Source organism: Bufo bufo, chromosome 6, assembly GCF_905171765.1.
Source record: "Bufo bufo chromosome 6, aBufBuf1.1, whole genome shotgun sequence".
NCBI classification, from domain to species: domain Eukaryota; kingdom Metazoa; phylum Chordata; class Amphibia; order Anura; family Bufonidae; genus Bufo; species Bufo bufo.
This window is the reverse complement of record NC_053394.1, coordinates 400,504,044-400,530,182: the sequence shown is the minus strand read 5'-3', so window position 1 is coordinate 400,530,182 and position 26,139 is coordinate 400,504,044. Positions and strand designations below refer to the sequence as shown.

General features: G+C 46.9%; 1 protein-coding gene across 1 annotated transcript in view; it reads left to right on the top strand.

The window, feature by feature from the left end:
- The first annotated feature begins 13,730 nt into the window (after positions 1-13,730).
- The window catches only part of LOC121004499 (oocyte zinc finger protein XlCOF6.1-like), a 417,876-nt gene continuing 405,467 nt past the window's right edge, over positions 13,731-26,139 (top strand). Inside the window, exons 1-2 of the mRNA XM_040436759.1 lie at positions 13,731-13,840; positions 13,914-14,037. Coding sequence (XP_040292693.1) covers positions 13,817-13,840; positions 13,914-14,037 — 148 coding nt within the window. The 5' untranslated portion in view covers positions 13,731-13,816. The remainder of the gene's footprint in view (positions 13,841-13,913; positions 14,038-26,139) is intronic.

The following is a 26,139-nucleotide window of genomic DNA, read 5'->3' as shown; positions in this document are numbered from 1 at the left end:
CCATTGTTTGGGCAGTTGTGGAGCGGAGTTCATGATAAAAAGCAAAGATATGCCATTGTCAAGGGCAACCTTCGGGAAGACAAAGAGGTGGAGAGCGGTGCAGTTCTCAGGAGTACATATCTTCTCTGCGACTGTGCACAAGATTCTAAAGGGTGCGGCTGGAATGACCGTCCAGGAAAAGTCTGGATTCAAGGCCAGGGCGTTTCCAGTAGCAACGGTTGCATCACGGAGTCTGCAGGTGATCGTGGTACCAGGAACCAGAGGCAGTCTTCCAAAGTCCGGAAGAAGGATGAGGATCTCGGGAGAGATGTCCCTGGAATGTCCTCGGCTCCCAAGACTGCCAAACCCGTGGCATCAGGGGGTAAGAACGTTTTTTGTTGATTGTGTGGCAGACCCCATTACAGTGAGTCGGTGGCAGTTGCTACCTGCTGGGCCGGTATGGGGTAAGACACCCAGTCGAGAAACTGCTACAAAAATATGTGACAATGGGAAAAAAGCAGTGTCTGAACAGGCGGATAAGCCTGCTGTGATTGCTCCCTCGCAGAAATCTACAGTCGTGGCCAAATGTTTTGAGAATTACATAAATATTGGAAATTGGAAAAGTTGCTGCTTAAGTTTTTATAATAGCAATTTGCATATACTCCAGAATGTTATGAAGAGTGATCAGATGAATTGCATAGTCCTTCTTTGCCCAGAAAATTAACTTAATCCCCAAAAAAACTTTCCACTGCATTTCATTGCTGTCATTAAAGGACCTGCTGAGATCATTTCAGTAATCGTCTTGTTAACTCAGGTGAGAATGTTGACGAGCACAAGGCTGGAGATCATTATGTCAGGCTGATTGGGTTAAAATGGCAGACTTGAAATGTTAAAAGGAGGGTGATGCTTGAAATCATTGTTCTTCCATTGTTAACCATGGTGACCTGCAAAGAAACGCGTGCAGCCATCATTGCGTTGCATAAAAATGGCTTCACAGGCAAGGATATTGTGGCTACTAAGATTGCACCTCAATCAACAATTTATAGGATCATCAAGAACTTCAAGGAAAGAGGTTCAATTCTTGTTAAGAAGGCTTCAGGGCGTCCAAGAAAGTCCAGCAAGTGCCAGGATCGTCTCCTAAAGAGGATTCAGCTGCGGGATCGGAGTGCCACCAGTGCAGAGCTAGCTCAGGAATGGCAGCGGGCAGGTGTGAGCGCATCTGCACGCACAGTGAGGCAAAGACTTTTGGAAGATGGCCTGGTGTCAAGAAGGGCAGCAAAGAAGCCACTTCTCTCCAAAAAAACCATCAGGGACAGATTGATCTTCTGCATAAAGTATGGTGAATGGACTGCTGAGGACTGGGGCAAAGTCATATTCTCATGAAGCCTCTTTCCGATTGTTTGGGGCATCTGGAAAAAGGCTTGTCCGGAGAAGAAAAGGTGAGCGCTACCATCAGTCCTGTGTCATGCCAACAGTAAAGCATCCTGAGACCATTCATCTGTGGGGTTGCTTCTCATCCAAGGGAGTGGGCTCACTCACAATTTTGCCCAAAAACACAGCCATGAATAAAGAATGGTACCAAAACACCCTCCAACAGCAACTTCTTCCAACAATCCAACAACAGTTTGGTGAAGAACAATGCATTTTCCAGCACAATGCCATAGGGCAAAAGTGATAACTAAGTGGCTCGGGGACCAAAACGTTGACATTTTGGGTCCATGGCCTGGAAGCTCCCCAGATCTTAATCCCATTGAGAACTTGTGGTCAATCCTCAAGAGGCAGGTGGACAAACAAAAACCCACTAATTCTGACAAACTGCAATACTGACTCTTTGCATAAATGTCATGTAATTGTCGATAAAAGCCTTTGAAACGTATGAAGTGCGTGTAATTATATTTCACTACATCACAGAAACAACTGAAACAAAGATCTAAAAGCAGTTTAGCAGCAAACTTTGTGAAAACTAATATTTGTGTCATTCTCAAAACTTTTGGCCACGACTGTACAAAGGAGAAGGTTTCTGTGTTACCTCAGTTGCCCATGACCAAAGCTAGTTTTGGGATGACAAGGATCCGGGATCCCATGCTAGCCCGGGTAAGAGGTAGCACAATATTGAAACCTGAGACTATCCGCTGATTTTCACTAAGCGTGAGACTCCAATGAGAACAGGGACTTATGAATTTGATGTTACAGATACGCTGATGCATGAAAGAGTATTGGGCCGTGATATCGGTTTGTTGCTGTGGGGTAAGGTAGTCACTTCTGCAGATAGTGACGAAACTCCTGCAGAACCTGTACCTGTCCCTTTAAGTGAGGATCTAAGGGAGCTGCACTTTGACCTGCATGGGGAAAGAATATTGACCATTGGAAACAATGGTGCTGGTCAAGTGCAAAGTGATGGTGACAAAAGTGCGGAAATGCATAAGGAAAATGTGATGTCATATGAAATATGTGGTGCCAGTGATATATCTTTTCCGTTGCAGGTTGTGGTCAGGGGAGAAGCGCCCCCTGGTGGTAAAAATGTAAATGATGATGAAACTTTATTTTCTGCATCTGCTATGTTTCATGAAGCGCTATATGACTTAATCAAAAGGTTTGAAGACATGCAAATAAGTAATGTGGAGCAAAGCCCAGGGCCAGCTCAGTGTTTGAAGGTGCAGGAAAATATGATGGGGTTAGAGGGTGTACCGCAAATACCAGAGGGGGAAATGCAGTCTCCACAATGTTGGTTGGTTACTGAGGAAGTGTCCCAGGTGGGGATTAGCTCATCGGTGCCCCTAGAGGTCAGAATTAATAATGACGCGAGCGGTATAGGTGACGTATGTGCTGTGACCGATAGCAACCCAGAGAGTGAAGCTACCATGTCAAGGTCCTGCAAAACAAAGGTGGTTACTAGTAGCGACCAGACAGTTATATCTGACGAGATGAGAATTACGTCCAGTGACGTCAGCCTAGGGTCTGAAGCCCATATCCAGACAGTTGTAGGTGACCTGACACGACAGTACAGCTGCAAACAGGAGGATGATCTCTCTCTCTCCTCACACTCCCTAGAAACGTTAGAGACGGGACTAGCTGTCTTCACAGAGCAACTGAAGAAAGTTTCAGAAAGGGAAAAGAAGGAGAGCCAGAAAGAGAATGGTGATACTCCTACATCTGCTGCAGCAGAGTCGAGCAAGGAGCAGCTGGAACCGGAGGCCCAAAAGCGGGGCACTTCCCACAAGCTTGTGCAAAAAGCTGAAAAGAAACTGCTGAAAAACATGGAGTTGGTGGTTCAGCGCCTGGAGAAACAGGGTGTGACATACAAAAAGGTGGAGAAAACCAAGAACAAACTTCAGCGAGAATTGGATGATCTGATGGTGGACCTGGACCACCAGAAGCAAGTTATGTCTAATCCAGCGAAGAATCAGGAGAAGTGTGACTGGCTCTTAGCTGAAGAGAAATACATCTCGGCTCGATATGGTGAAAAACGTGACCAAACAGAGACTGATGCTTGGGAAAAGGAGACCAAGGCCCTCTCCTTGGCTAGAGCCCTGGAAGAAACGCTTGAGGAGCATGCTGAATTGGAGAGGCTGAACAAACAACTCAGAGCAGAGACGGAAAATCTCATGAGCTTAAAAGATGAGTTGGAGAAATCTAAGTGTGCTCTCGAGCAGCAGGTGGAAGGTGAGAAACCTGAAGAGGAGAGTTCTCTGGAAGACGTCAAGAAGCCAGAGCCTGTTAAAAATGGGACTGGAGAGGGTGGCCCCATTACAGTGAGTCGGTGGCAGTTGCTACCTGCTGGGCCGGTATGGGGTAAGACACCCAGTCGAGAAACTGCTACAAAAATATGTGACAATGTGAAAAAAGCAGTGTCTGAACAGGCGGATAAGCCTGCTGTGATTGCTCCCTCGCAGAAATCTACAGTCGTGGCCAAAAGTTTTGAGAATTACATAAATATTGGAAATTGGAAAAGTTGCTGCTTAAGTTTTTATAATAGCAATTTGCATATACTCCAGAATGTTATGAAGAGTGATCAGATAAATTGCATAGTCCTTCTTTGCCCAGAAAATTAACTTAATCCCCAAAAAAACTTTCCACTGCATTTCATTGCTGTCATTAAAGGAGACTGGAGACTTCAAGAAGACAAAGACTGAAAAAGTTAAGGCCGATGTGTTGGTTGATGTGAAGTCCCCAGGTGCTACAGAGACCAAAGTTAAGCCAAAGGGAGCCGCGGCCGAAGTGGAAAAAGCCGCTAAAGAAGCAGAGGTCTCTAAAACTGCCATAGTAGCTGGGGTAACTACTGCTGGAAAGAAGGAAGAAGTGACCCAGATGTGTAACATCCCAGAGTATGTCACTAAAACTCTGTCACCTGGCTACAATAATGTCAATTGTTAATGTATTTCCATCTGATGTAATCTCAATGTGTATTGCCATGTCTATGTCTGTATTTTATATATTTTCTGTAATTTCCATGTACACCAGCAGGGGGCAGCAATATGTAGTCAGAACATAGTTAGTTATTAGATCTAGACTGGAATAGACCATTCCAGGCTAGCTTCCCCCTACCTGAAGAGGAGTGGAATGTTCCCACATCCTACTTCAGGAGGAGGAGAGAAAGTTCTAGGAGTGTACCGGCCACCCCCTGTTGGGGTAGGCTGTGTGAATAGGAGCTCCCAGAAACAGGGACCCCAACCAGGGATCCAAGCCTCTGCTGAGGCCCAAGATCAACCTTCCCAGCCTGAGTTTCTTACCTCAGCTGGATAACCAAGGAAGCAGCCATCTTCAGAACTATCAGATCTCCAGGACGCCACCATTATTCCCTGCGAGCAGTCCTGTAAGTACAGATCCCAATACAAGGAGAAGATAAGCACCTCCACAGTTAGTCAGGCCCATACCAAGCAGACCTTAGACAGAGCAGAAGACAGATACCTGCCAGATTCTTAAAGGCGTATGTACTAGATGCAGAATATATATATATATAATTCCTGCCACATATTGCCAACACCTGCTGGGATCCTAGACTAAAGTTGTAACATTGTATGGATCAAGAGCTGCATATATCATACTACCAAGTAAAGACAAGTTGGACCCTCTTTTCTGTGTGGAATTCCATAATTCCTCAGTTACTCCTATTTACAGCACTGAATTTTGTTTACACCAGTCGTACCAAGGTAGGAGACACCGGTGACACAATACAGAGACAATCTCCCCCTCTGGCATTCCTCACCTGGTACGTGTGCTCATACCATCTTAAAGGGCCCTGCTATAGTACCTGCGCAAGCTGCAACTGGCGTCGCAAACTTATTCACACCTAAATCTGACCCACTGCATAGCAGCCCCAATTGACCCAGTGTCCTGCTCATTGCAGATGCACGTAAAAGAAGCGAGTAGGGGCAAGCATGCTCTGCTGAAGGAGCCCTGCAAAGCAAAGGAGAAAGTGTTGGGATATGACCATGACTGGGAACAGTTCAGGCAAGAGCTGCAGCAGTCCAAGAAAGGACGTGAGGCGCATGTACAGGAGCCAGAGGATCTAAAAAGAGAGAGAGATCAAAATATAAGACAGCGAATCATTATCACTCGGGAAAGAGTAGGAAAAGAGTATCTGGCCATGAGATGGGCACATGAGGCCTTTAGGCAGTTTCTGATAGGCAAGATGTTTGTTTTGGTGATAAACCAAGCTCTGCTGGCGTGGGTCTGGCAGAACAAAGGGAAGGTACGTGTCACCGAGGTTCCTGGCCTCGGTGAAATAAGAACCGGTAATTTTCTGTGTCAGCAGCAGCTAGTTTTCGCTGACACTGGGTTACTTAGTGTGGCTGTAAAGCCAATCTGGGCCGGTTCTTATTGGGAGCAGCCAAAGAGCAGGGTGGGTGGCTGTTCCCCACGTCCAGGCCAGGTCGATACCCTCTCACCAGCCTCCCGTGGTTATGCAGGTGTTCACCCTCACAGGCTTGAACAAAGGGGGGGATATGTGAGACAGTGACAGGTCTCACGCAGGTTGGAGGCAAGGAAGGGGTGGATAGTGCGGTCCACACCCCTGTTCCACCACAGGTGAGACAAGCTGGAGGTAATCAGGCTGGCATAAGGCACCTCCCAGAGTGTCAGAAAGGGGGGAGTGTGTTACCTGTAGACAGAGGCCTGGAAGCTCTGTCTGTGTGGTCTCAGCTGGGCTAGGCTGAGGGACCACGAGACTAAGTGACAGCCTGGAATTTGGGGGACGCAGTGACGCCTGCGGTACAAGGGCCACAAGGTCAGAGTCGGGAGGACTGCTGGACCACAATCCCCCAAAGGGACTTGCATTTGCTACAGCCTGGAGGCTGCTGGGCTAGCTGAGAAAGCTGCATGTTATAACCGTGTCTGAACAGCACTGAGTCAGGGATTCTGCACTATGTTTAGTTAGAGCCCAGTCGGGCAGGTATTTGTTTTGTATTATGTTTGTTTTGCTAAGGTGCCAAATAAAAGCGAAGTTTGGACCTTAAAGAGGACCTTTCACCGATTATTACACTATGAACTAAGTATACAGACATGTAGAGTGGCACCCGGGGATCTCACTGCACTTACTATTATCCCCGGGCGCCGCTCCGTTCTCCTGCTATGTCCTCCGGTATCTCTGTTCACTAAGTTATGGTAGGCGGAGTCTGCCCTTGTTCTTCTGTAGCACTGGCCAATCGCATTGCAGAGCTCCTAGCCTGGGAGAAAATAACCTCCCAGGCTGTGAGCTCTGCGCTGCGATTGGCCAGTGCTAGAGCAGAACAAGGGAAGACTCCGCCTACCATAACTTAGTGACTGGAATCTCCGCCTACTATAACTTAGTGAGCGGAGATACCGGAGGGCATAACGGGAGAACAGAGCGGCGCCCGGGGATAATAGTAAGTGCAGTGAGATCCCCGGGCGCCGCTCTACATGTCTGTATACTTAGTTCATAGAGTAATAATCGGTGAAAGGTCCTCTTTAAACTTGGTGTCTGGCAAAGATATTTGTGTGAATGACCCCCAGAGAAGAGCTAACCCCCTACAATGAATTCTTTTTATCTCCTTTTTGTTTGATCATGTGACCGAATTGCTGCTGGTTCGCCGCCTACTGCCACATTGGTATCCATTTTTATTCATTAATTATATTATTTATTGCAATTTTAATATATGTACTTGAAATAAAGACGTTGTTTAATACTTAGTAGTGGTGTGGTATCGTGGTGTTGTATTTGATTGGGACCACACACTGATTGTGTTACTTTAATAGTTTGGTGTACTGTTGTAGAGGGCACCCAGGGCAGACACCGGTACCATTAGAGTGTTCGGGGAGAGAACCATATTAAACCCATCCTGAAGGAAATCCAGAATGAGAGGGATATTGGGAGTGGACTAGTTAAACCTGTCCCCTCTCCATGAGGCGAACTTCTTCCACACCTTAAGATGTGCCCTAGAGGTATTGGTCTTCCAGATGAGCATTCGGGTTCCCACCACCCTCTGAGATAGACCCAGACCAAGGAGGATGGACTGTTCAGTAACCAGGCTGATAGTTTGACAAGCCTGGGGTTCGGATGGTTGAATGGGCCCTGCGTTAGGGGGTCCTCAACCGGGGCAAACAGGATTGGATCCTCCCTCCCCTTTAAGCGTGACTTGGAACAGTGCCCTCCCCTTTAAGAGTGAGCTGAACAGTGCCCTCCCCTTTAAGCGTGACTTGGAACAGTGCCCTTCCCTTTAAGAGTGAGTTGAACAGTGCCCTCCCCTTTAAGAGTGACTTGGAACAGTGCCCTCCCCTTTAAGCGTGACTTGGAACAGTGCCCTCCCCTTTAAGCGTGACTTGGAACAGTGCCCTCCCCTTTAAGCGTGACTTGGAACAGTGCCCTCCCCTTTAAGCGTGACTTGGAACAGTGCCCTCCCCTTTAAGAGTGACTTGGAACAGTGCCCTCCCCTTTAAGAGTGAGTTGAACAGTGCCCTCCCCTTTAAGAGTGAGTTGAACAGTGCCCTCCCCTTTAAGAGTGAGTTGAACAGTGCCCTCCCCTTTAAGCGTGACTTGGAACAGTGCCCTCCCCTTTAAGAGTGAGTTGAACAGTGCCCTCCCCTTTAAGCGTGACTTGGAACAGTGCCCTCCCCTTTAAGCGTGACTTGGAACAATGCCCTCCCCTTTAAGAGTGACTTGGAACAGTGCCCTCCCCTTTAAGAGTGACTTGGAACAGTGCCCTCCCCTTTAAGAGTGACTTGGAACAGTGCCCTCCCCTTTAAGAGTGACTTGGAACAGTGCCCTCCCCTTTAAGAGTCAGTTGAACAGTGCTCTCCCCTTTAAGAGTGACTTAGGGTAGAATTACTTACAGTGATCAAATATTCCAGCTCTTCCGGATCGAAATTGCTCTTTGCCATTCTATCTACTGTATCTCCACTCTTCTCGCTATCCAAAGACAGGCACGCACGTACAGACGCACAAACACGATTATTTAAATTACGTAGTATCGCATTAACGAACCAAACAGTAGACTGTATAGGCATAGGCAGGCAAATTTCATATTAGTACCTTGGGAACGGCTCCATGCTAGAATGTACTGTCGGATTTGAGAAAGTTGAAATCGCAATGCGGTTAATTCAAGTTCTATAAATCGTATTGCGATTTCAACTTGGAGCTTCTGCCGACCTCCGTGCTCATGGAGCGTCCCCATCACCATGGGAACGGCTCCATGCTAGAATGTACTGTCGGATTTGAGAAAGTTGAAATCGCAATGCGGTTAATTCAAGTTCTATAAATCGCATTGCGATTTCAACTTGGAGCTTCTGCCGACTTCCGTGCTCATGGAGCGTCCCCATCACCATGGGAACGGCTCCATGCTAGAATGTACTGTCGGATTTGATAAAGTTGAAATCGCAATGCGGTTAATTCAAGTTCTATAAATCGCATTGCGATTTCAACTTGGAGCTTCTGCCGACCTCCGTGCTTATGGAGCGTCCCCATCACCATGGGAACGGCTCCATGCTAGAATGTACTGTCGGATTTGAGAAACTTGAAATCGCAATGCGGTTAATTCAAGTTCTATAAATCGCATTGCGGTACAGTGTATAGTAGCTGTCTGGTGAACTTCCCCCCACTACGCCAGCCCCGACACCCGATTTCTGCTTTTTGGCCGCGTGCGTGATGAAGGGGGGGGGGGGGGGGGGGGGGCTGCAGTTTACAGCCTACTCTCCAATGTACTGTAGTTCCAAGCGGGTCCCGGGTAGTTCCAAGCGCCATCTGGTGTTCACTCAGCAAAATTGCACCACCAAGCGCTTCGGGTTCACAAATGAAATTCGCTATCGTTACACGCTGATGCGAGTCTGCAGGGAGCGCTAACGATGATACAACTGTATACTGGGTGTGCGGAGAGAGCTCAAGCTATTTCAATTGAGAGGGTTAATAGATCCCTGAGGCCACCTCCCAAGGAGGGAGAACCGCCAAGAGACGCGGTTTGCGGTCTGTTGAGTTACCTGGACACCACAGCTATTTTGAAAGGAGTCAGAGATCTCCCTAACTTGTCCCATGATGGGCACCCAGTCTCCTATCAAGACATCGCGCCATCCACACTATAGAAAAGGCGGATTCTCAAACCCTTATGCGATCACCTCAGGTCTCTGAAAATCGCTTATCACTGGCTGTTTCCCTTTGGCCTACAAACGATCATAGCGGGCAAGCGGTGTATCATCAAATCCCCAGCGGATCTCGACAAAATCTGGCAGCTGCTTAACATGGAGCCGCTGGACATTCCATCATGGCTACCTCAAGCCCTTCAACTATCCCAGCTGCCCCCTCTGCCTAAAACGGCCGCCTGGTCCGGTTAGAAGAATCAAGCATCCAGGCCAGAGGAAACCACTGGGCTGACCTGCAGAGCTGTCATGGTGGACGTATGTACACCCTTCTTACTAGACCCATGGCTCGCAAGTTATATACTGGGTCTCCTGGACTCCTCTTTTCTTTCTAGCCGCACTACCCTCCAGTTCATATCTGTTGTTCCTTATGTTTGGGTAACTGCGCCTGCCATCACCAGCCTTCGGTTAGGTAGCAGTTTCTATAACGGCCTCAAAATTACCAAGTTATAGTTTTCTGTAGCACTGGGTCTGGGCAGTATAAAAAGGTCTTTTGTCTACAACCTGTTACATATGGTGCTGGTCTGTGGAACCAGGTTAGGAATGACTTGTCTAAGTCCTCCTGCTCCCACACTTTCCCCCCCGATGCCATCGGTAGGGGGGTTCTATGTTCATGTTCACATTTGTTTTTCGCATGTATATTGCGTTTTTTCAATGGTTTGTATTGTACATTTACTCTCCTCATATAAGTATAGCCAGATATCAGGGGTCGCTAGATACAATGAGATTAGAAAATCAGTTTGTATATGGCTGACATCACGTTCACCTCATTCAATGTAAAGGGAATGAACACCCCACAGAAAAGGTCGCAAATCCTTACTATGCTTAAGAAATCAGGAGCGGGAATATGCTTCCTACAGGAGACACACTTGCGGGGTGATAGAATTCCTAAATTCCCACAGAGGCAATATTCACAATGGTTTCATAGCACCTATATTTCCTCCTCCAGGGGAGTAAGTATAGGCGTAGGCAAAAACATCCCATTCACTTCTACAACTGTCATACCTGATGCGGAAGGGCGATACCTATTTGTTAAAGGTACACTTGGTAATCTTAAACTCACCCTAGCCTGCCTTTATGCCCCTAATAAAGGCCAGGCAAAGTGGATTAAGAACACCCTTATCAAGCTTAGGCAACTAGCGGAAGGTGTCATCATGGTGGGGGCGACCTTAATATTGCCTTAAACCCTCTCTTAGATTCCTCCACGGGTAGCGCTGTACACTCTCAGAAATCCCTTAGTAGGATACACAAATCCCTTAATGAAATGCGTCTGACGGACTCTTGGAGACTCCTCAACCCGTCCTCCAGGGATTACTCGTTCCAGTCTCTATCTCACTCCTCGTTCCAGAGGTTAGATTACATTCTAGTTCCGACTAGTCTAGCAGGTGCACTTAAGAAGGTAGATATAGGTGCAATAACTGTGTCGGACCATGCACCGATTTCTGCTACAGTCTCCTTCAAAGAACTACCTGAGCTGGAGTGGGTCTGGAGACTGAATGAAACGTTGCTTGATAGACCATCAGATGTCTCCACTATTTCTCAAAAACTAAACAATTACTTTAAAGAGAATCCTCCGGGGATACATCGGTGTCAAACACCTGGGAGGCCCACAAGGCCTTCATAAGGGGGGAACTCATAAGCCTAGGGGTAAGACTCAAAAGGGAACGCCAAAAGATTCTAGACTCTCTCATAGCGCAAATCTCCACTATTGAAAAGATCCAGAAACGGTCCCATTTCACCCAAGCTCAGACAGATCTGGTGTCCCTGCGTCAACAACTGAAGGACCTCTTAAATGTCCAATATGCTAAACAATACCAGTATGCCAAATATTAGTTTTACGCATACGGGAATAGAGGCAACAAAATGATGTCTCATCTGATTAAAAAACACAGGGAATTGGGGTATATACATTCCAAATGAAGATCTCCAATGCTGTACATGTACACTAATTATTCCCCTGTCACCTGCCAAATTGGAGTGATCAGCCCTAAAATTGTTCCCTCTCAGCCATGAGGGGGGGCAGTTAAAACAAAATCCCCTCTTCCATAGCCTCAGAAACATATTTGCATATGGGAGTGCACACTCCGTCCCCATTGCATTGCCTTGGGGCTGTAGGTAGCCGGTTAGCGGCCGGCTCTCCGCCAGACCCAATTAAAATCAATGGGTCTGACTGGCATTGTGTTAACATCTGGAAAAGCAATGAACTCTTAAGAAGACTTACAACCAAAGAAGACTTACAATCTTGGTTGGTCATCGGGGTGGGTAAGTAGTGTGTTTGTGAATCTTTGGTGAGAGGTAAAACATTGCTCCTGTGGGATTCACTACGATGAGGCTGTTAAAATATCTTCGGTTGAGGACACATTTTCCAGTTCCTTTGGCAAAATCTCCGACAGTTGTGCTTTAAAATTAAAAGTCAACTTTTTAGAACAAAATGGATCCCTTAATTGTTTGGGTGCCTCTCTCACCACTCTTATTGGTCTGGGCTTTATGGCAATATCCATCATTTGTTCAAAGCTTGCCTCTGTTCTTTACTGCAGTTGTCAAACTTGTTGTTCCTAGGTAACTCTTTGCCCGCCACGTTAACTAGCAGTTCAATTGTAGGGAATTATGTTTATTGTGAACTTCTGTCTACCCTTTAACATTCTTGGTAACCTGCATTTGTATGTTTATGTACCTGACTGCGCGCCGTCCACCATTTTGACAGTGGATATTCTTGATCTGTATTCTTAGTCACGTATCAATAAAGCCATATTGAACTGTGCACTCGTAGCTTACAGCAACAAAGGAGAACAAGGAATGAAAAGAACTTGTCTTTTCTGGTGTTATCGTGGAGTGGTGAGATGTATACACATAGACCACTAGACCCCAAAGATGGAGCAACTGCCTTGTCACAGCTCAAGTCACAATTTATACAAAAAGTTGAGATTACAACATCTACATTCGAAGTCCTTCCTGACGTTTTCCATACGGTACCCAACCACTTTTGTTAAAAATAATGAAAAATCAGGAAACACTTAAAAACAAACTGCTAACCTCTGTAAGCCTTAATGTTGTTTGGAACACTGCAAAAGCTTTTATAAGAAGCCTTGAAGGAAATTATGTCAAGAACAGGTCTAGGAGAGGAAAAGAACGTTTGAGCCAAGAGGAATACCTGCAATGGGAACAGTCACAACATTTTTAAAAAAAATGCATAATACTTAAGGGCTATGTACACCTTTGGTGACAGTTTTTTATTATTGCATTGTACTAATTTTGAGCTCAAAATCATTTTTTCAATTGTCTTTCTTAAAAATGATGATCAGTTTTCCCTGCACAGCTTTGAGTTTATCTACTAACAGGATCTGAGTTATCTCTCTGCTCAGTCAGGCAGGGAGCTTGAGGGCTCCTTATCTCTGATTTTATAAAGACTCACTAAAGCTCAATTATCTTACTGATAAGAAAGTGGCTTAAGTAAGTGTTTAATTTCGAGATAAGGAATACTAGATGAAGTGAAAGTAAAAGTACCATTCACATGGCTAGAAAAACTGTTAACCCTTTATGACAGAGCAGCTCAATATTTTTTAATAAAGATCAATTGAAAAAAGGATTTTTCCATGAGTAAAATGGAATCAGAAAAGGTGCCTGAAGGTGTACATAGCCTTTAACAACTTCAAAATCTTTATTCATTCCTAATGTTAAATTTTTGGAGGAAGTGGAGAAATAAATTAGATCAGACTTTGACTGAAATAGAAGAGAATCCTCTGTCCTGGTACAGGAGCAACAGTAATTGTATTTTTACATGGAATGTTATGTGATTTATTTTTTTTTTAATTTTTTTTTGTACATTGGCTCATCTCTCCATTCAGGTTCCTACAATATAGGATCTTCTCGGTGGATATTTTCTATATAACATCCTTCTCCTGATTGGCCCTTCAATGATGGATAGGGACAAGATGGTAGAGGGAATAATAAATCTCACCCTAGAGAGGTGAGAGATTCTGATGATGTCACATTACATCATCTTTTCTATGTTACTAACAGATGGACATGACAGGAGAGGTGAGGGATTCTATAAATGTATGGAGTGATATTTATTACTGTGTTTCTCCATAACCAGGACTACACAGTAGTGAAGAGACCTCTAGTGAGCGCTGTCAGGCCCCTGTGTCTGAAGGATGGGGGAAGAACCCTGAGCCCAATCACGAGGCCTCCACCTCACCCCCTGATACATGAGGAAATCAATAGAGAGAAGATCCTAGAACTCACCAACAAGATGACTGAGCTGCTGACTGAAGAGGTGACACTGCTATGACATTATATAGGAAAGCTATGAAGGGATCTGGGTGATGACTGTATCATTGTGTTGTCAGGTTCCTATGAGGTGTCAGGATGTCACCGTCTATTTCTCCATGGAGGAGTGGGAGCATTTAGAAAGACACAAAGATCTGTACAAGGATGTCATGATTGAGGATCACCGGCCTCTCACACCACTAGGTAATAGACATGACTAAATACACACGTCCTCTCATTATCTGCATGTAAGGAATGAATTTAGTCACTGGATGTATTTCCTACAGTTAAGTAAGAGAAAACAATACCGGAGAGATGTCCCAGTCCTCTTCTTCCACAGGATGGTTCAGAAGAACATCACAATGTCCTAAAGGATGATCAGGTAGATGGAGAAAAGGTCTGATGAAATGACCCTTATGATTTGTAGAAGGCTGTGAAAATATTGTGTTCAGTCTTGTTTTATCCACCAGTATTATATGTTTTATCCTTCTATAATGAGAAAGATGGAGATGGCAGTATTACAGCTGACCATAGAAATTATGGGCGTAATAGACATTATGGGGGTCATTTTATAGAGGCGCTGGCCTCTGCATAACTTTGGAGTATCCACCGTTGGTCTAAATGTAAGACAGCTTCCTTCCTGGTTTACATTTAGACCATTTTCTATTCCTAAAACAGGTGTAGAAAATGATGAATGAGACGGGCCTACCAGACAGCCCCTTTGCCGCCCAAGCCTCGCCCACATTTTTAGTTTACCTGGTGTGAGTGAGGAAAAGTCACAGATTGCGGCACAAATAACCTTTGCGCCGCAGTCTGCACCTGAAATACGCCCAATAATATGTGTTGTCTGGATCTTCTCAGTTTTTTGGCTGTGGAGACTGCTGGTCAGAATAAGGAACCAACAGGATGGATTTATACAGGAGACCTGCTGATATTCGGGTCAAATAACTCCTGCGCTCTGGTCATTTCTTTCATTGAGGTGAGGATTTGAACATTATTAAGCCTACAGAGACATATGTGAGGGGCGATGAGCAGAGTATAGAGCACATTCTGACAGATAACTGCCCAGGTGAGTAGTAACCATTAAATAAAGCAGGGAATAGTTATATATGAGGTTTGACAATACATTTTAAGAACTTATAGCAGTTAAGGTGCTACATACCTCTTTGTTGAATTTCCCTGTGGTTAATAGAGATAAGTGAATTTTTCAAAAATTTGATTCGCTCTGAATAAATTTGCTTCGAATTACGTAAAAAAACGTCTATTTCAGGGCTGCTGAGAGCCTTTATAGTGGTGTAGAACACTGTGCCTTGCAATAACACGCATAGAGAGTCTGCGTTGGTAGTGAAATAATACTGTGAGTCCGTATGACATGCAGATGACAGGCGTTGCTCTTAGCATCACTGCACACTTCACTTATTTGGGCAGTCACGAGGCCAAAACAGACCAAATAACTCAAGTTTGAACTTAGCCTTACAGGTCGATGTTAGTGCCAAGAAGAAGAGCACTCCTCATTCCACATAGATGTCTACAGAACCTGTTCTATTAAACGCGTATACAAGTAGAGCCCCCCTAACAGAGTGGAGAGGGTGTCAGCAGTAACTTTGTGTTGACGTCACTGATTATTTTGCCCTTCCTCTGATCCATCAGAACAATAAACCACAAAAAACGGATCCTGTCTGTGGAGCATACAACTTCACTTGGTCAGCATTTGCTCAATAATCCATTAGCATTGCTAATGCCAAAAAACCAGGAGTGGATCTAAAACAGAGATGACACGTGAATGGAATATTTGCATGTCTTCTTTGTTTTGTACCCACTCCTGCTTTTGGCTACCAATACATAAGCCAATTCTTATAGGACCTTAAAGGCCTAACAGCTGCTACACAGACAGGATCCGTTGTGCGTTTCATTTTTCCTTCCTTCTGACAGATCAGAAGAAGGGTCAAATAAATGATGATGTCAGCCAGGCTGAAAGCCAAAATAGTGGACCAGTAATGAAGTGGGAGGGTGGGTACAGCATGGAGAGACCACAGAGTGGCCCAATGACAGGATCTGGAGGTGGAAGCAGTATGAGGAGGCCACCGAGTGGCAAAATGACCGAGTCTGGAGGTGGCGGCATCAGGAGAAGTCCATCGAGTGGCACAATGACCGAGTCTGGAAGTGGCAGCAGTATGAGGAGGCCAACGAGTGGCACAATGACCGAGTCTGGAGGTGGCGGCAGCATGAGGAGACCACAGAGTGGCACAATGACAGAGTCTGGAGGTGGCGGCATCAGGAGAAGGCCACCGAGTGGCACAATGACAGATTCTAGAGTTGGCAGCATCAGCGAAGGCCAACGAGTGGCACAATGACCGAGTCTGGAGGTGGAAGCAGTATGAGGAAGCCAACAAGTGGAACAATGACATAGTCTGGAGTTGGCAGCAGTATGAGGAGGCCATCGAGTGGCACATTGACAGTCTGGAGTTGGCAGTAGTAACATGAGGCCACAGAGTGGCACAATGACAGAGTGTGGAGGTGGTAGCAGTATGAGGAAGCGGTGGCAGCAGCAGCATCAGTAGGAGGGCACAGAGTGGCACAATAACAGAGTGTGGAGGTGGTGGCGGCTGGTGTTGATCACAAATATATTTCGTTTTTCTACTGCAGAAGTGAAATGCGTATATATTTTTTGTTTTGTACTGAAATGGGCCACTAAACGCTTTTACCACAAACAAATGCAACAGTGAAGTGCATAATTTTTTTTTTCCTTTTTGCGTGTCTTGTGAACTTAATGCGCTCACTTTACTTTAGGTGTCAACATGACAAGTTGGTGCAGCCCTCCACAGGTGAAACCTCTATTTTCCGAATGGTTAGGCAGGAGGACAGAAGCAATGTGCTCTTTATGCGAGTAGAATAACTTGCTCACCGGAAAGAGTACTGAGGCTTTGGAAGTCTAAAGTACAGAGGAACGCCCTCCTTATACAGCACTTCTTAATGCATATAATCAATCTAAAAATTGAAGTATTTAAAATGGATAATATTGTAGCCAGTTATTACCCTTTATCGGTGTCCAGCACCGTGTCCTGGCATTCGACATTGTCCTTTTGCTAGGTTTGGATTCTTCTGTCACTGGTTCTCTAGTCTCATCTTCATGCTCTAATTCTCAGTGGCATCAGGTTGCCAAGACCACCAGTGCCCGAATATGTTGTCAGGCCTGGGGGTGAGTATACATTCCATTCTTGGCTCTTATTCCTGTGTGTTGCAGTGTGTTCAACCTGATCCTGATAATGGCATTGTTCGTGACCACACGCATGCCTTGTCCTTCAGATTGTTTGCTTGTTACTCATTGTACATCTCTGATCCTTGACTACTTTCTGATTTTTTTTCTCCCATTTTATTCTATGGTTTGTTGCATCCTGACCATTCTCCTGATGATGACCTTGACTTAATTTCAGACTTGCCTACCACTCAGTACTACTGCTGCCAATCCATGAATATGGTAGTGATTAATACCTGGGGATCTTCATGCAGAAAAGAGAATTCCTCATTGCTGGAGTTGAGGGTGAAGGTCAGGGGATCCCTTACAATCCATACTATAGTTTAGAGAATCCATAAGGTGTATAAAATTGCATATTTAGCAAATAATCTAAATAATTATTTTCTAAAATAACTTCTGAGCACCAGCGGTAACATGATAGGTCAAACAGTGTTTATCAGAAGGCTGGGTTTGTCATCTACTCTTCTAATTTCTATGAACTCTCTTTCAGCAGTACTGAGAGGGTTGTAATAGCAGTGCTAATATCAGGGCAGATTCACATGATTATGGTTAATCTGGGAAACATGGGCCGTGTGCTGGCCATATCTCCCTGATCGACCACGGCTCCCCTGACCGTAACTGACTGCATCATAATAATTTACAATAGAAACTTATCCCAGCTCTATTGTACTGTACTCAAATGATGTATACTACAATGCAATTATCTTGGGTCATAGGGCTGTGGTCGGTCTGGGAGTTGTGGCTGACACCCTGTTTCCCATACCAAGTGCAGTCCTATGATTCAGCCGTAAACCTTTAAAAAGTCCACCACTGAACACTTGCTCCTGCCTGGCAATTAAGAGATCAAGATATCCTGGCCTAAAAGATTTACTATAAATTTAATCAGAACCTGGAATAAATCATAATGCAAATCTGTGCTATCTTATAGCCATGACTTCTTTTCACATGACCATGCTGCTCCTCCAGTCTGCCCTGTTCTGTGCTAAAGCGCAAGCAGCTGTAAGGGAATATGCAAGACAGAGACCATCTAATAGCACTGACTTACAGATCTCTCTTATAATTCTTCACTGAGAATTTCACTAGAAAATAGAGATGAAAGACACACTGAAATATGAACCTATGAAAAGTTGGAAACCTGCAAGAAAACAGTCTGGTGAGCTACGCGATCAAATGTTTGTGAACCGCAAGTTCGCTGCGGGCCTCATTCACTTTAATGGCAGGCGAACCTGAAAAACCTTCAGCTAATATCTGCAGCCAGCAAACACTTACTAGAAGTGCACAAATAGTCCCACAACATGGACAGTGACATACCAGAGGGGGATCATAAGGGGCCATTTTTTGCTTCTTAAAGGGAAATTCTCAAAAATGTGCCCCACTGGAGCCTAGAAAAATGTTATTTCCTATCGGTTTTTGTATCCTGCAGAGTCTATTTAAAAAAATGCATACGTTAACGTAAATTTTATTTCTACCATGGAACTGTATGGTGAACGGACGCCACTGTACGGCATCAGTCTGAGGCATCTGTTAACGCATACATTTTTGGTATGTATTAAATGGATGGCAAAAATAGGATGTGAACCCTGCCCTAGTATCAGTATAAGCACCAGTGCACAGCGGAGCAGCGTGGCAGAGAGGGGAGGCCGCCATGTACTGACAAAGCGCTACCTGTTCCTGGTGGTCAGGGATGAGGACTGTGTTTCCCAAGGATGATTTTCTACTGGAAAATATAGAGCACAATATAATACACTAGAATCTTTATAATATGAAGATATTATCCCTACCCCGAATAATAATACAATTAGGTGATCATTTATTATATAGAAATATGTCTATGTTAGGTGTATTGTGGCACAAAGGTCCTTAGCACCGCAATCTGCATATTTTTCCCGCTCATGCCAGGTCTAAAATGGGATGGCGTTGGCAGGGAAAGGGATAAAGTTATGGCCGTCCAGATATTGGATACCACCACCATACATTGACTGGAAAACACCTAAAAAAAGAAGTGACCGGATAACACCACCATACCGTGACGGGATAAAAGAGTATAAGAGGGCACAGTACAGGGAATGATTAGGGGCACTGCACAAGGTGTGGTAAGAGGGCACAATGCAGGGTATAAGGGAGCACAGTCACATGACCCTGTGATATTAGAAGGTACTTATGGGGAATGCGGTTCATACTCCACCATAATAAGCAGAGGAGTGAGACAATGGTGTGATTATGTGGCTAGAGATAAAAAATTTAACTGTCGGCCAGTACAGGCCCCAAAAATTAGTCAATAGGCATTCACCTGACAGCAAAGAACTTTGGATTCTGTGGCTGGAGGTATATTAGGCGGTCACAGAACAAAAATGCAACTGTCGGCCAGTACAGGCCACAAAAATTAGGCATTCAACGGACATAAAAGGCCTTTTATGCGGCTGTATTAACATAAGACAGGGACCATGATTTGTTTTGGGTTCTGGCAGATATTTGTGGGCTGTTGAATTCCTCCAAGATCCATGCCTCATTCATTTTTAGAAATGTGAGGTAGTCCACACTGTCGTGAGCTAGGCGAGTGTGCTTATCGGTCACGATCCCCCCTGCTGCAGTGAACGTCCTTTCGGACAGGACACTGGACGAGGGGCAAGCCAACAGTTCCATGGCAAATTGTGCCAACTCTGGCCACAGGTCAAGCCTGCACACCCAGTTGTCCAGGGGTTCATCGCTTCTCAGAGCGTCCACACCGGCCGTTAACCCGATGTAGTCGGACACCTGTCAGTCTAGGGGTTCCCTGAGGCTGGATCCAAGGGACGGCTGTCAACAGGTTGGATGCAAGAATGATCTCATATCCGAAGTGACCAACACATCTTCAAAATGCCCTCTTCTTGCATGCACTGTTAGATTGGTTCCGCAACAGTTTCTCTGTGAGTGGAAATTCCTCTGCCAGCGTCCTCAAAAGCAGAATGCAGCATTTCTCGAAGCAAGGCCTGGAAGTGCTGCATTCTGACAGCCCTCTGTGATGGTGGTAACATTTCCACCATTTTGTGCTTGTATTGGGGGTCTAAGTACGTTGCCACCCAGTACTGGTCCTTGCTCTTTATGCTTTTTATACGGGGATCCCTCTTCAAACACTGGAGCATGAAGGCCCCCATTTGCACTAAACTGGAAGCGGTGGAGTGGCCTGGCTCCTGCTCATCATCCAGGATAATGTCGTCCTCGTTCTCCTCCTCCCCCCAGCCACGGACAACACCAAGGATCCCAGAAATGTTTAAAACATGCTCTTATTGTTCTTCCTCCGCCCTGGTACCATCCTCCTCTGACTGCTCTTTAGACTCATGTTGTTGACTTGTCTCAGATGGAGTAGCCCCCCTGGGAATTCATCCAGCATTCCGACTTCATCATCTTCCTGCTCCTGCTCCTCGACGGCTTGATCAATGACAAGACGCATTGTACGCTCCAGAAAGAAAGCGTAAGGTACGATGTCACTGATGCCCTAGCTGCAACTGACCAGTTTGTTAATCTCATCAAATGGCCGTAGAAGTCTGCATGCGTCGCGCATGAGCAGCCACTGGCACAGTGAAAAAAAAATAATCTCCCCTGAACCTGTCCTGTCGCAGAGTTCGTACAGGTAGTCGTTAACTGCATGTGTCTGCTGGAGCAGCCTATCAAGCATATACAAGGGGGAGTTCCATCGCGTCGGGCAGTCACAAATCAGACGTCTGACGGGCAGGTGGTGTCGCCGCTGAATGTCAGCAAGGCGAGCCATGGCCGTGTAAGAGCTTCTAAAATGGCCAGAGATTTTCCTGGCTTGCCGCAAGACGTCCTGGACCCCGGGGTATTTGGCAATGAATCGCTGCACGACTAAGTTCGGGACGTGTGCCATGCAGGGCATGTGTGTCATTTTGCCCTGCTTCAGTGCGTTCAACAGATTGGCACTGTTGTCACACACCACTTTACCAACTATCAAATTGAGCAGGGTTAGCCACTGATCGCCTGTGACCACAAAGCTGAAAGGAGTGCAGGACCAGTGTGGCTCTTGGCTTCTAGACACAACAGACGCAGCACAGCATGGCAACGTCTGACCTGCACATCGAATAGGTTCTGGGGAGCTTGGGAGGCGCAGCAGAAGAGATAATAGCAGCGGAAAAGGAGGAGTCAGCCGAGGAGGAGAGGGAGGATATAGTAGGAGGAGGAGAAGAAGAGGCAGGCCTGCATGTAATCCATGGCGGTAACACCAAATCTATAGGGGTGCCAGGGGTTGTATGCTTGACAGCCGTCAGAAGGTTCACCCAGTGGGCAGTAAAAGTTATGTACCTTCCCTGCCCGTGTTTGCTAGACCATGTGTCTTTGGTCAGATGTATCTTGGCACTGACACTGTGTGCCAAAGATACATTCACTTGCTGCTGAACGTGGCTATATAGCTCTGGGATGCCCTTCTAGCAGAAATATTTCCTTCCGAGGACCTTCCATTACGGTGTTCCTATGGCCACAAATTTTCTAAAGGCCTCTGAGTCCACCAGTTTATATGGCAGTAGTTGGCTGGCTAGCAGTTCGGACAAGCCAACGGTCAGCCGTTGGGCAAGAGGGTTAGCCGGCGTCATCATCTTTTTTCGCTCTAACATTTGGGGCAAGGAGGCCTGCCTTTTGCCACATGAATGCGACGACGGCACATTGGAAGGTGGAGTGGAGGACAACTGGGAAGAGAGAGGAAAAGAGAAAGGACGGGGAGCGCTGGAAGTGTGGCTTTGTAGGTTCTGACGGTGTTGGTCCCACTGGGCTCGGTGTGGGAGGACAGGTGCCTTCTTAAGGCGGTCGTCCCTAGGTGAGTGTTGGGCTTACCGCGACTTATGCAGTGACAGCACAGGCTGCAGATGGCAACACTATTGTCAGCAGCGGACACGTTAAAAAAAAGCCCACATGGCGGAGCCATGTGCCGGCGTCCTGAGAGCACCAGATGTGACCGTGCATGGTGGATGTCTCCTTCCAGATACATTAGCAGTCTGCTTTTTGACTCCTGTGCACTGTAAGTTCTGTCTGCTTCTCCTCCCTATCTGCTGCTCCGTCTCTCCCTCTGAACTCCTCTCCTTTTCCTCTCTTATGGGCACCCATGTGATGTCCATCGACACGTCATCATCGGATTTATCACCTTCACCACCACTGACATTAGAGATCTCGGAGTAGGCAGCGACAGCGGGGACCCCCCTCCTTGGACTGATCTGGGTACTGTCGTCAGACTGCTGGGCGGAGACCATTAAAACCTCCTCTTCCTGATCTGATGCCAATAATGGCTGCGCATCGGTAAGGTCTTGTAATGGGTGGGAAAATAGTTCCTCTGACTTGAGCGGAGGGGATATGGTGGTGGTGGTGGTGTCTTTGGGGGTGCACACAGCAGAGAGTGAAGAGGGTGCAGATGCAGAGGGTGACGAGGGTGCAGAAGTGGAAGAATGAGTGAGCCACTCAACCAAGTCTGGTGCGTCCTTTGACGTAATCGCACGCACCTTCTGCAACTTAACACTTAGGCTGAGGCCTGGTGCACCTGCCCGACCCCTACTACCCCTGTGGAACGACCTGCCTCTTCCTCTGCCTGTCATTTTCAAAATGACCCTGTGACAAAAGTCCCTATGGAAGAGCAGTATTTGTGGAAGAAGGTATATCACACCCCTGCCTCAATTATGTTTGTTTTTTTTGGGGGGGGGGGGGGGGCAACTGGTAAATCACACCAGTAGAAATTATTTATTCAAATAGTGTTTTTCACTCTGTGTAGATGCGGTAACGCAGCAAAACCACTGACAAATGCTGCACTACCTAAATGCATTACAGTCGTGGCCAAAAGTTTTGAGAATTACATAAATATTGGAAATTGGAAAAGTTGCTGCTTAAGTTTTTATAATAGCAATTTGCATATACTCCAGAATGTTATGAAGAGTGATCAGATGAATTGCATAGTCCTTCTTTGCCATGAAAATTAACTTAATCCCAAAAAAATCTTTCCACTGCATTTTATTGATGTCATTAAAGGACCTGCTGAGATCATTTCAGTAATCGTCTGTCACGGAACCATGAACCAGACGTACAACAAGAGATAAGTGAAAATAAGAAGGCTTTATTGAAAATAAAGCTGTAAAGCAAAAGTCCAAACGGATGGTGAAACCGAGCAGAGTCTTTGCGAAGCCAGAGGTCAGGAACCAGAAGGGTAGTCAGACGAAGCCAGGATCAGGAACCAGCAGGGTAGTCAGACGAAGCCAGGATCAGGAACCAGCAGGGTAGTCAGACGAAGCCAGGATCAGGAACCAGCAGGGTAGTCAGACGAAGCCAGGATCAGGAACCAGAAGCAGCAGCAGTCTTAGAAGCATGTGAACACAAGAGGACCAAGCAAGGAACTGAAGCCACAGACCTCCTATATATATGAGCTAGGCATCCAGCTCCTCCCAGGGGAAGGAGGAGCCGCAGGGTGGAAGGCTACAAGAAACCCAGAAACCTAAGATGGCCGCCAGCACAAGGAGAGCAGCAAGCAGGTAAGACCATGACAGTACCTCCCGCTCAAGGGCCCCTCCTCCGCGGAGCACAAAACGGTTTCTGAGGGAAGCGTGCGTGGAAGGCTCGGAGGAAGGCTCGGAGCAAGGCAGGAGCATGGACATCTGCGGAGGGAACCCAGGAACGCTCCTCTGGACCATAACCACGCCAATGGACCAAAAACTGCAACCGACCGCGGACCAGGCGTGAGTCCAGGATATTGCTCACCTCATATTCCTCACGATTGCCCACTTGGACCGGACGAGGCCGAGGAACCGAGGAAGTGAAACGATTACACACCAGTGGCTTCAACAGGGAGACATGAAACACGTTGGAGATCCGCATGCCAGGAGGAAGCGTAAGGGCATAGGCTACCGGGTTTACCCTGCGAAGCACTCGGAAGGGACCAACAAAGCGAGGCGCCAGCTTGGGAGTGGGCACTCGAAGGTTGAGGTTGCGGGTGGACAACCATACACGGTCTCCGACCTGGTAGGAAGGAGCAGGCGCTCGTCTGCGATCAGCCTGGAGTCTCTGGCGCTGCGCAGAGACCTCAAGGGACTTCTGGATCTGTACCCAAGAAGCACGTAGGACGGAAAGGTGATCCTCCACAGCCGGAATATCCTGGGGAGAGAATACCTCCGGTAACACGGCAGGTTGGAACCCATAATTGGCCATGAAGGGAGACGTCCCAGAGGAAGAGTTCACTGCCGTGTTCCTGGCAAACTCAGCCCAAGGCAGGAGGTCAACCCAATTGTCTTGGTGATCGGAGACATAGCAACGAAGGAATTGCTCCAAGGCCTGATTGGATCGTTCTGCGGCCCCATTGGACTGAGGGTGGTAGGCCGAGGAGAAGGAGAGATGAATCCCCAACTGGGAGCAAAAGGCGCGCCAGAACCTGGACACAAACTGACTCCCCCGATCCGACACAATCTCCTTAGGCAAACCGTGCAACCGGAAGACCTCCCTGGCAAAAATCGTGGCCAACTCTTGTGCAGAGGGTAACTTCTTGAGAGGAACACAGTGGCACATTTTGGAAAACCGATCCACAATCATGAGAATGACCGTATGGCCTCGGGATGCAGGGAGGTCCACAATGAAATCCATCCCCAGGTGTGACCATGGGCGCTCCCCGGTGGCTATGGGTTGCAGAAGGCCCAACGGAAGGTGCCGAGGGGACTTACTCTGGGCACAAACGGAGCATGCCGCTACATATGCGGCGATGTCGGAACGTAGGGAAGGCCACCAGAACAGACGTGAAACAGCCCAGGACAGCTGATTCTTTCCAGGATGCCCCGCGGTCTTGGAGTTATGGTAGGTTCGCAACAACCGAGTGCGCAACTCCTCAGGCACAAAACATCTGCCGTTGGGTCTCCCAGAGGGAGCACCAGATTGAGCTGCCAAAATCTGCTCACCCAGGGGAGAGGTCAGGCTGGTGCGAATGGCGGCCAGGATCTGATTCGGAGGTATGACCGAAGTCGGAATCGACTCCTCCCTGGACAGCTCGGAGTACTGCCGTGATAAGGCATCCGCCCTGATGTTCTTGGAACCGGGTAGGTAGGAGACCACGTAATTAAAACGTGACAAGAACAGAGCCCATCTGGCCTGACGTGGTGTCAATCTCTTGGCCTCAGAAAGGTAGGTCAGATTCTTGTGGTCCGTCAGGATGAGAACCGGAACCACCGAACCCTCGAGCAAGTGCCTCCATTCTTTAAGGGCCTGCACGATGGCCAATAACTCCCTGTCACCAATCTGATAGTTGCACTCCGCGGAAGACAGTTTCCGGGAGTAAAACCCACAAGGAAGCAGAGGACCCTCTGGTGTTCTACGCTGAGACAGAAGGGCGCCTACTCCCGTCTCAGACGCGTCCACCTCGAGGACAAAGGGCAACCCAGGGTTGGGATGCGACAGAATCGGAGCCGACACAAAGGCGGACTTTAGGGCCTCAAAAGCTCGGATGGCCTCGAGCGGCCAGACCTGGGAATTACTGCCCTTCCTGGTCAGATCCGTGAGAGGCTTGGCCAGCATGGAAAAGTCCCTGATGAACTTCCGATAATAATTGGCGAAGCCCAAAAAGCGCTGCAGGGAACGAAGACCACTGGGCTGGGGCCACTGTAAGACAGCCGAAACCTTCTCAGGATCCATGGAGAACCCCTCAGCGGAAATGATGTAACCTAAGAAGGTTACCTGGGATCGGTGAAATTCGCATTTCTCAAGCTTACCGAACAGCTTGTTCTCTCGTAACCGTTGCAACACTCGTCTGACATCCAGAATGTGGGCCTCCATGGATTCAGAATATACCAAGATGTCATCCAAATAGACTACCACACACTGCTGCAACAGGTCACGGAAAACATCGTTGATGAATTCCTGAAAGACTGCGGGCGCATTGCACAACCCAAAGGGCATAACCAAGGATTCGTAATGACCGGTCCTGGTGTTAAACGCGGTCTTCCACTCATCGCCCGCCTTGATCCTTACCAGGTTATATGCCGCCCTCAGGTCGAGTTTGGTAAAGACCGTGGCCCCTTTAAGGCGATCGAACAGCTCGGAAATCA